This window comes from Monodelphis domestica, chromosome 5 (genome assembly GCF_027887165.1).
Source record: "Monodelphis domestica isolate mMonDom1 chromosome 5, mMonDom1.pri, whole genome shotgun sequence".
NCBI classification, from domain to species: domain Eukaryota; kingdom Metazoa; phylum Chordata; class Mammalia; order Didelphimorphia; family Didelphidae; genus Monodelphis; species Monodelphis domestica.
The window spans coordinates 217,081,749-217,093,096 of record NC_077231.1 but is presented as its reverse complement, the minus strand read 5'-3'; the positions used below and the strand labels follow the sequence as shown (position 1 = coordinate 217,093,096).

Here is an 11,348-nt window from a genome sequence, read left to right as displayed (position 1 = left end):
CCTAGCCCTTACCATTCTTCCTCCTTGGAATCAATACACAATATTATTTATAAAATATAAGGTAAGGGTTAAAAACAAAGCAATGAAGAAAAGAAATTTGGTTGAAGATGAAGGCCAATATATACACAGACAAAAAACACTATAAACAAAATTGCCAATGATTGAGTTAAAGTACAAATTACCAAAACAATTCAAAATTACACTAAATACAACAGCATAAATGAAAACAAAAATTATGAGACGTGACCAAATAATAGTCAAACTTTTATTGCTGAAAACATATTTACAAGAGAACAAAAATAAATTTAAGTATTTGAGTTTGCAAAAAAAATTAGAAAATGAAAGCAAATGAATACAATAAAAGCTAATCCAAAATGAGAAATCAGAAGAAGTAGAAATGACTCACAGACAAGTGTGTAATATACTTTAGAGCAGTAGTACCGAAGATATATAACTTAAACATTTCTAAGTACATTGTTGCAAAAATAAATCCCATACAGCATTCATACTGACTTCCATTGCCTGTCATTACATTCTACAAATTGCCACAATCTGACTCTTTCCTTCTTTCAGTGGCACGACCCCCACTCTATTTATCTGTCCATCAGCCTTAATCATCAATTCTACTCCTCTTTCCCTTCCCAAGCCCTCTAGCACTCCTCATCTTCTTCACTAACTATTTTCCCCCTTTCCCTTGCCCTATCACATTCTCTATCTCCATTCTCTCCTCCCCTAACAAACACCAGAACTCCTACCATCCTCAGTGATCTCCTGGACTTTTTAAAGCTTTCCTGGGCCAAGATTTGCACAATGATAATAATAACTACAACTTTAAAAGTACTTTACATTTATGAAACCAAAATGTCTTACATGTTCCTCTCACTTAATGCTTAACAATCTGTGAGGTAGGTGCTATTATTATCCCCATTTTACAGATGAGGTTACGTGACTTGCCCAGGATCACGCAGCTAAAAAATATCTGAGGCAGAATTGGAACAAGAGTTTTTCCTAACTCCAACCCCAGTACCTCATCCACTGTATCACCTCGCTACCTACAAAGGGTGTCCCCCAAAGTCATAGTGAAGCTTTAAGCAAATAATCTAAAAGTTGCACCAAAGCTCTTACAAGGTCCAACACATCTTTGGCCAGTCAAGGGGAGGTCATTCTGGGCCCTATACTCACCTTTAGCCACAGCTTGTCTTTAGCAAATGTTGAATAACAGTAATGAGACTTCTGTAACTGCTCAATCATACAGAAACAAAAAGCATTCTGACCGTGCCTTGTCATTGAGGATTCAAAGCATAAAAGGTTACTGATAAAATCCAAATTAAATGCAATAACTTTTTTTAATTAGTCATGGTCCAGTTCAGTGGAGGCTTAGAACATACAACAGTGATCTGCAAACGTATTAATTACAAGAGTCCATAAAGGCCTTCTAGTAACTGTTCAGGATCTTGCTTCAAAGGGCCATTGGAAACTTCACCATGTCACCACAAAGGGATGCCCCAATGTTATCTGGTGTGCAGTCAAGTTCACTGCAAGTATCTGGAGAGAACCAAAAGAAGAATATAGGATTTCTCTTCACACAACCTAAGCATGGGCCAGTAGAACCCCCCCCCCCCACCTCCGCCCTCAGAGGCCTCTTTTCTCCTGTGACAACCTCAACACTACCAATGAAGGTCACACATATTATTATCTTTGTTAAACAGATGAAGAAACTGAGCATCAGGGAAATTGAGTCACTAGCTTAAGGCTACCCAGCTAGTAAATGGCATCGTCTGTTCTTCAGACTTAATGGACATGAATGTAGAACAAGGATTTATGGCCCCTTCTTAGTTTTCTTAGTACTGCATGACTTTCTAAATAATTTTATCTCTGCTGGACCACAGGTATAAAGTAATTCCTTTCCCTCCTTCCTATTCAGATGTTCATTCCTCATCTTTCCATCTTCTGTTTAGGATTCCACCTCCTGACTCAAGAATACCAAACATATTCTGTTTGGTATTTTTTTAAAAATATGTATCATTCTCTCAAAGCAAATAATTAAGGCTATTGAATGTTCTCGAATTTTAACTTTACAGCCTTGCATAGCTCTATGAGCTTTGGGGGAAGACAGGGAAACTGGTTGTGGAAATATGAAATGAATATATAAACAAACCTTAGAATAAAATACAGAAGAGAACCTAGATGGAAATCAATGTGTTTAGGAAGTAACAAGAGACAAAAACCAAGGAAATATTTTAAAATGAACAAATAAGTGAAGGCTGTCAATTTACAGTGTGTGATTTGGGTGGGAATAATTCCTAATATCATGTCTGGGAGAGAGTGAAGTGGTTCTCTTAAACTTCAACCCTTCTAGCATTTAAAGCTCTCCATCCCCTAGGCACAACCTCCCTTTCTAGCCACTTTGTATCTTACCGACTCTCCTTTCCTACACTCTGGAGTCCAGCCAAATAACTTTCTTGCTCTTCCTCACACATAACCCTTCAACTCTCATTTGCATACATTTGCAATGACTATTCTCCATACCTGGAATTCCCTCCTTACTCTAAATTGTTGTTCAGTCATTTTTCAGTTGTGTCCAACTCTTTGTGACCCCATTTGGAATTTTCTTCACAAAGATGCTGGAGTGGTTCACCATTTCCTTCTCCAGCTTATTTTACAAGTCAGAAAATTGAGGTAAACAGGATTAAGTGACTTGCACAGGGTCACACAGGTAGTACATATCTGAGATTTGAATTCAAGAAGATGAGTCTTCCTGAATCCAGGCCCAGTTCTCTTTCTAATTCTTATTATCATTTAGTTCCTTCAAGACTCAGGACAAACATCAACTTCTACATGAACCTTTTTCTGATGTCCACCCATCCTTTCCCAAACCAATACAAAAAACTGCATTGCACATATGACTCAAATAAGGTAATTTAGGATTCTACCTCCCAACTTAAAAACATCAAACATATTCTGTTTGTTTTCTTTTAAAATATGTGTCATTCTCTCAAAGCAAATAATTAAGGAGTTCTTGATTATTAGCTTGTAAAATCTCTTAACACAGTACCTGGTTTATAGTAAACTTTCTTCCTTTTCCTTATATATGCGTGTGTGTGTGTGTGTGTGTGTGTGTGTGTGTGTGTGTGGTTTTCTTATAGTAGAATGCAAGCTCATTGAGAGAAGAGGCATTTTGTTTTTCTTTTTCTATCCCCAGCGTTTAGCACATTTTGTCGAATCATTTTTCAGTAACGTTTGACTCGGTGGCCCCATTTGGGGTTTTCTTGGCAAAGATCCTGGAAGTGTTTGCCATTTCTTTCTCTAGCTCACTTTACAAATAATAAAAGTGAGGCAAACAGGGTTTGCCCAGGGTTACACAACTAGTAAGTATTTGAGACTGGATTTGAACTCAATGAGTCTTCCTGACTCCAGGTCTGGCACTTTATCCAGTGCACCACATAGCTGCTCATTTAACACCCAGCTAACTTTTAATAAATGCTTTTTGAGGTTCATTTTTCTTCCATTCTTGATTTATCAGGGAAGGGGATATAGGAGGCAGAGAGTTGAAAATAAAATAAACTTTAAAAATAAATGCTTGTTGAATGATGTGATTGATTCTTCCTTCTGGAAGTCAATCTTCCAGATAGTTTTTACAAAAGTGGACAACAAATAAAGACTTTGTCCAAGTTTCTAGGCTTAGGAAGGAAATGTTAGGATTGAGAGCCTCAGTCTCTCCCATATATCTTATTTTCATTTTTATTGTGGGCATTAGGGAAGACTGAGGGAGTGAGGGGTAGGGAGGTGGGGTGCTGGTCCAGCAAACACATGAACAGCGATACAAGGGCTCTGCATTTGCACGGTTCACTCAGAGTTTTTTTGAGTTACAAACCTGTCTTGCTTGGTCATGTTGAAAATTGTCTATGGTTAAAACATGTTCCTTTTGAGCAACAGTGACGTTGGTAATAGAATCAATGCTTAATCCCCATATATGAATAAAGCCGAGCCACAACGGTTTTGTAGCTACTATGTATTTGTTGTGAATGATGTGGTGCTCCAAATTGTTCTGTGGAAGGAGAGAAAAATTGAGGATGGAGAGGAGCAGAAATTATGAAACCACTTTATCTCATTTCATTTCCCTAAACTCCATATCAAATAAATTGTCTATAGTTACTCAGAACATAAGCAAATTTTCTCCCTTTCTCAAGAATTACTTGTATAAAGTCAAAATGGATATATAGAGTTTAATATATATTATATACATATAAAGATTTATATATAAAGAGAGATAAAGAAAGATACCATAATAAATTAGGGGATAATAAAATAGTTCACTTGGCAGACCTGTAATAGTTAAAATTAAATTATGAGGCTACTAGTAGCTTTAATAACTTTATTACATCAGAGTAGTGATAGTAAAGAGAGAAAAATGTAGGAAAGAGGTAGAGTTGATTAGCTTACTACTACTCTATTAGACTACTACATCTGCCACCCTGATGGATTGAAACTCACCACCAACATGGGTTCCTTCTGGCAAGCTCCAGCCAGAAGAAAGAGAATAGTCTCCTGGTCTCACTTTATAAGCAGTTTTCTCCACCCACTAACTCTCCCATGTCACATCGCAGGAACCAACCACAGTTCCTTAATTTGCCTGAACCAACCAGAGGGGCAGTGCCTATGAGATCAGTTTCCCATCTTGTTGGTTTCAACTTCCTTTCTCTGAGGATGTGTCTATACCTACACATCTTAGTGGTCTTTGACCTCCAGGTCACTGATTGATGATGTCAAACAAAGCAACATAATTGAAACAGAGAGATTCCCTTCCAACAATCCCCCCCTATGATTCTATTGGGACATGACCATGTTGTAATCTCCCCAATTGAGGGTTTGGGAAGATTAACGTGTTCTCTTCCAACAGATCTATGGAAAAGAGAAAAAAAATATGGCAAAACAAGAGATAGAGAATGTTGCAAGATGTAAAAGGGATAATTTTGATTATATTAAATTTAAAAATATTTCGTACAAACAAAATCAACGTAACCAAAATTAGAAGGAAAACAACAAACTGGGGGAAATTTTTATAACAAATTTCTCTGATAAAGGTCTAATTTCTCATAGATAGAAGACTAAGTCAAATTTATAAGAATATAAGCCATTCCCTAATTGATATATGGTCAAAGGATATGAACAAGTAGTTTTCAAATTAAGAAATCAAAACCATCAATAATCAAATAAAAAAATGTTCTAAAACACTCTTGATTAATGAAATGCAAATTAAAATAATTCTGAGGTACCACCTCACATCTATCAGATTGGCCAATATGACATTAAAATAAAGTGGTAAATGTTGGAGGGGATGTGGTAAAATTGATACACTAATGCATTGTTGGTGGAGTTGTGAACCAACCCAATCCTTCTGGAGGACAATTTGGAACTATGCCCAAAGGACTATAAAACTGCACATACCTGTTGATGCAGTAATACTACTACTAGGTCTGTATCCCAAGGAGATAAAGAAAAAGGGAGGGGGGGCTATTATTTTTACAAAAAAATTTATAGCTGTTCTTTTTGTGGTGGCAAAGAATTGGAAATTTAGGGGATGCTTATCAATTGGAGAATGGCTGAACAAATTGTTGTATATGATGGGTGATGGATTCCTATTGTGCTGTAAGAAATGATGAGCAAGATGATTTCAGAAAAAGCTGGAAAGACCTATGTGAACTAACACAGAGTGAAATAAGCAGAACCAGGAGAACACTGTACACAGTAACAACAATATTGTGGGAAGATCAACTGTGAAAGACTTAGCTATTCTCAGGAATACAATTGATGAAGGACAATTCTGATGGACTTATGACAAAGAATGCTATCTGTAAGGGGTAAATTTGGGGGGTTTTGACTAATATATTATCCTTATGCTTGCCAGGGATTAATGCAAATCCCAATAAAAATACTCAAGTCAGTTTGGGAATTTTATGGTGGTTTAATTAATATAGAGGGAAGGAATTAAGAGAGAGGGAAGAGGGTATAAGATTTCTCCGGCCTAGTCTGAGACAAGGGGAGTTCAGAGAGACCCTTCAGCCATGAGGCCTCCTCCGAGATGAGGGGCCTCTTAGGAGGATGGAGTTTTTAGGAAAGATAAAGGACAAAGGAAACAACCTAAACTCCGAGAGAGCTCAGGGAAGATGCCTCACCTGAACCACGCTACTAAGCTTCTCCCAGTTACCTCATCAAGGACACTCACCACCAGACCTGGACAAAAGCTGCAGGCACCCCAAGGTGCCTCCGCCACCAAAGAGAACCAGAGCCACCTCTTCAAGAAAAGAGTGCTGGCAAGAGGAAGTGCCACGAATATATAGACTTTTTTTTTACATCACTTCCTGCATCTCACATGTACCAATGGTAGCTTAAGCTTGACTTAGGACAGCCCAGGGGGTCTGTCAGTTGTTTCTGATTTGTCACTTACAAGCATATGTCTGTCATAGGTCATCCTCCTCAACACTTAATCCCTAAGTAGGGGTGTAAAAATTCCTGTTTTGTTAGGATTTTAAAATCTAAAATTCACATATCTACCTCCAGAGAAAAAACTGTTAGATTTGGAATGGAGATCAAATGCAGATAATATTTTGAAAATACACTTTAGTTTGTATTTTTATCTTGGGGTTTTGTTTTTATATGAGTATTCTCTTACAATAATGAACAATATGGAAATATGTTTTGCATGATAATACACGTATAATCCTGATCAAATTGCTTACCATCTCTGAGAGTGGAGAGAGAAGGGAGGGGAGATAATTTACATCTCATAACTTCAGAAAATATGGGGAAAATTGTTATTACATGTAATTTGGAAAATAAAATCTTTTAAAAAATAATTACTTGTTTCTTCCTACTAAGACAGAAAAGTGGACATTATATCATCTCCATTTGCTGATGGGGAAACTAAGGCACCACGAACTAGGTCAAAGGACAAAGACAATGTCAAAATCACAGTCTTGATCCTTAACAGGATGCTATCACAGGATAGTCAGGACCATCTATATGCCTAAGAATAAATACATCTGTATCCCTGACAGATATCTACTGATTCAAAGAGAGTTTAATGAACATTTTCTCTCTGTCACAAACTTAAATAGGACATTTGAGAGACTGAGTCACTGAATTCAAATTGTAAACCAGGGAGGGGGATAGATAAGGATAAAGAGAGATTGGAATAAAATAATAGATTTGCTGAGTGTAAAGGGAGTTTAGAAATATTTTTAGTCCAGCCCTCTCATTTGTAATAAATAAAAATAAAATCTTTAAATGCAATATTAATAAAATATTGTGGTCACCGTTATAATTATTCTCAAATCAAGAGTCCATTAGTAGCTCTTAACAATGTAAATTTAATAAAAAATGGAGATATATGAAAAAGGGAAATGAAGGAAGGGGACAGAAAATCTCACCTATCTATAGAAATACCTAAGTTGAAATCCCAAGCCCACCAAGTCGCTTCACCTGCAAAGCCCTTGAGAGCCTACCTCAAGAGAGAGAACCCCACCCCACACTTTTTATCCTCCGTGTCTCTATGTCCTACAACATATGTACGCAAAAAACAGGGTGCGGGGTGGACAAATTTAGGGAGTACTTTTTATCATCACACATTGTAAAGATGAGAAACCCAGGTCCAAAAGGAACAAATGGAATAGTCAAGATTATAGATAGATCCCAGTTATTCCAGGCTGATGAGGAGATAGAACACCCCTTATAAATGGGTGAGAATCACAAGGCAGTATAGAAAGACGAAAATGTACCCTCTAAGGAAGCAAGTTGATGCAATGGAGAGAACTCTGTCAGGACAACCTGAGTTCAGCTTCTACCTCAGACACTTACTAGCTACATGATCCCAGACAAGTTACTAAATCACCTAAGATTCAGTTTTCTCACTTATAAAATGGAAATAATAATAGCACTTGCCTCACATATTGTGAGAATAGAATGAAATAATAAATGTGTATAAATATTAGCTATTGTTATTACCAAGGACTTGCCTGAGGCACAAATTGGTCATATAACTTGTCCAGAGTTACATAACTGGTATTTTTTTTTTCCTAAGCCCTTACCTTCTGTCTTAGTATCAATTCTAAGACAGAAGAGCATCAAGGGTTAGGCGATCAAGATAAAGGGATTTAGGAAATGTCTGATGCCAGATCTGAACCCAGTCCTCTCAGCTTTAGGTCTGGAGTTTTATCCACTGTGATAAGTTGATGCCCTTCATAGCTAATATTAAAGGTAGGATTTGAACCCATATCTTATAGATTCCTCACAATGCTCTATCTTACTATCTCTACAAATAGTATACTTACCGGTCTAGCAGAAAAGTTTGCAAAGTAATAGTCTCCATTTTCATATGTATCTGCAAATAAACAATATGTTTAATAGGACCCTAACATTTTCCTTGACTGCTTTCCATTCTCAAGCTTTGCCAATTACCTTCTTCCCCTTCCATCCACCGGATACTTTGGTGTGATGCAAATAAAAACATTCCCATTTAAAACCAATGCACCAGGTGACTGAAGAATCCTTTTTCCATTAACCTTTTTCATCCCTGCTCCTCTCTTATCTCAATTGCTCCCCACAGTTTTCCAACTTCCTTTTTCTCCATTTTAAACCTATGCTTTGGGGTTTTGTGGTCATGTCCACTGGGCATGACTATTTTTATTGTTAGATGATCATATGGTCCCAGTGTAACAAAGAACTCGGCAAAATTACCTCTGAGGAATTACTTCAAGATTATTTTCCAACCCATTCACCAATGTTGGAATATACCATTGTCTTCAATAATGGGGATAAAGGGCAAGGGGTCTATTCAGTTCTGGCTCTGGTTGTTCATGCCTACATTTGCGAATGTGAGGGGTTTCACCCTCAATCCTTGCACCCCCTTGTCATCTCGGGATGCTCTTCTGAAAGCCTGGAGGTCTGGCTTTGGTTGGACTAGGACCCTTGGTTTTTTAGGTGATGAAAGTGACTCCCCAGAGAAGGAGCTCCAGTAAGGTATGTACATATACATCGAGTACATGGCAGAGCTTATATCTCCAGCTCAGAGCTTGTGACCCTGCGTCAGATCCTCTTTTAGTGCTGGCTTCGTGGCATTTCACCCCTCTTGCCTAGATCTGTGTTGGGGCTATGGGGAGGGGAAGGGCTTTTACCACAAAATTTCGTTCACAAAACTTTGCACCTCATTCCTACAATTTAGCAGTTTATCTGCCTCTGCCCAAAGTAGTGGGCAAACATTTGCTCCTTAGCCAATAGCCTTTATTTTAGAACTAGAGCCACCTAGCATTGGTGGGGCAGCCTAAAGATGGGCGTAGGAGTGTAGGCTCTTGTGCTTGGGAATCAAAAATGCTCCCACCATGCAAAAAGGGAAACAGCAATACAAAAGCTAGTGTGGTGCACTTGAGCTTTGGAGAATTAGACTTTCAAAGGAACATGCCAGCATTCAAAAAAGGGCTGGGCAACAATGTGATAAGACTCTACGAATACCATTCATTAGAACCCATGATGTGATTTATAAAGGAGGTTTTGTTGGGCTGGCCCAGGACCTCACCACCATTTAGCATTTACTTCCCTTGAGTTCCAAATGGCTTTTTATCAAATGAATTTATAGAACATACTCTGGTCAGGAATTGGCAACTGTCAACAGAAATGATTAAAAGTAAATATTTTCTAAGATACTGTCTTATAATAAAAACTTAGTTTCTTTAAAAAAAAATAAAAATAAAAGGTTAAAAGAGGACAATGAGAGTGAAATTAATATGAGGGAGAAAAAGGAGTTCTAGTAGACTTGAATATCATGCTGGCCTTGAGGATGCCATGAGGAGAGGGGGAAATAGATACAGTATTGATTGACTGAATTTCCTCCACTTAAATGGAGGAAAGTTCAAAGAAATGGAGATAATGGGCATTTGGGCTCTGTTTAAATGTTTCAAAGATCGATGATAATTTTATCAGTACTAGGACTCCCTTCACTGAAGCATGTCACAAAATGTCTACATTTTATTAGATTCTCTTCATGGGTTGCTGTGACTGAAATAATTTTACTCTGTGGACAACCTTCTGGTGATGGGCTTGGCCAAAGTGGTCCTAAGACAACTGACATAGGGCCATAGAACCAGAACAATGAACCTTAGAGATTGTCTTGTCCAACCCTCTCATTTTACAAATGAATAATCCTATCAAGAGATTAAGTGCCTAGCGCCATATCACAAGCAATATTTGAAGGCAACTTGTTTGGCTTCAAAGCTACTACTTTAGCTATTTAGAAAAGACTGAAATATGTGGAGTATCTCTAACCTAAATTCATCATCCTTGAAGAATCCCCAATTTAGTAGGACCTCCTAGACCTTTTGCTTTGTTGTCATATAGTCTTTGAAAATCTAGGTGATCCTCTTTGCTAATTTATTGTTGTTCAGTCATTTTTTTCAATCATGTCCAACACTAATGAACCTATAAGAGGTTTTCTTGGCAAAGATATTGAAATGGTTTTCCATTTTCTTCTCTAGCTCACTTTACAGATGAGAAGACCAAGGCAAATAAGGCTAGTAAATAGTTTGAGGCTAGATTTGAATTCATGAAGATGTATCTTCCTTATCCCAAGCCCACCATCTATCCATGATGCCATCTAGTCAACCAACTGGTTGTACTATAAACAACAAAGCAACAAAATACTTTCATGGGGGTGGGAGGCAACACACATGTAAATGGCAGAGTTTTTAGTATATAATTAATGGTTTATGGTGCTTGGGATAATCCATAGACCATGGAAATTTCTTATTATTAATTAGAAGATTTCTAATGGTTAAGATATAACCTATTAGAAGCTAAAAATGAAACATAACTATGTATATTACATGTCTTGTGTCCAATCATTGCTTACACTAGCAATTAAAGAATTGGTCAAGTAGTATTGGTCTGGATGGGACGATGTGTACTCCAATTCAGTGAGCTTTCCTAAAGTATACTTAGTTGTAAATAAATATTAGCATCACAGCTATGACTTATGGAAGGGGCTTATTAGTCACATGAAAACCGTGTCCTAGTAACAAAGAGACACTTGGAGTTTGGACATATGATCTCTCACTCCCTGTTTTAGTAACAGGGAGTATAGTAAGTGTTACTCACCATTATTGCCTCACAATATTTTTTTACACTATAAGTTTATGCCTCTATGCTACCATAGCAGCAGATTACAATGGATAATCTAAAAACGAATAATATTGTTATTGGCTTAGCCAAATTGCACTCTTCCCACCCTCTTCCTCTGTGGAAGTTGGGGAGGGTGGGAATATTATTGACTCAGTTTATGTATTGATTGTTCTGCAATC

General features: G+C 37.5%; 1 protein-coding gene across 1 annotated transcript in view; it reads right to left on the bottom strand.

Annotated features, from left to right (window-relative positions):
• Positions 1–251: 251 nt before the first annotated feature.
• MGAM (maltase-glucoamylase) overlaps positions 252–11,348 on the bottom strand; it is a 159,232-nt gene continuing 148,135 nt past the window's right edge. Inside the window, exons 92-94 of the mRNA XM_056799810.1 lie at positions 8,331–8,380; positions 3,875–4,048; positions 252–1,545 (exon numbers count right to left, since the gene is read on the bottom strand). Coding sequence (XP_056655788.1) covers positions 1,480–1,545; positions 3,875–4,048; positions 8,331–8,380 — 290 coding nt within the window. The 3' untranslated portion in view covers positions 252–1,479. The remainder of the gene's footprint in view (positions 1,546–3,874; positions 4,049–8,330; positions 8,381–11,348) is intronic.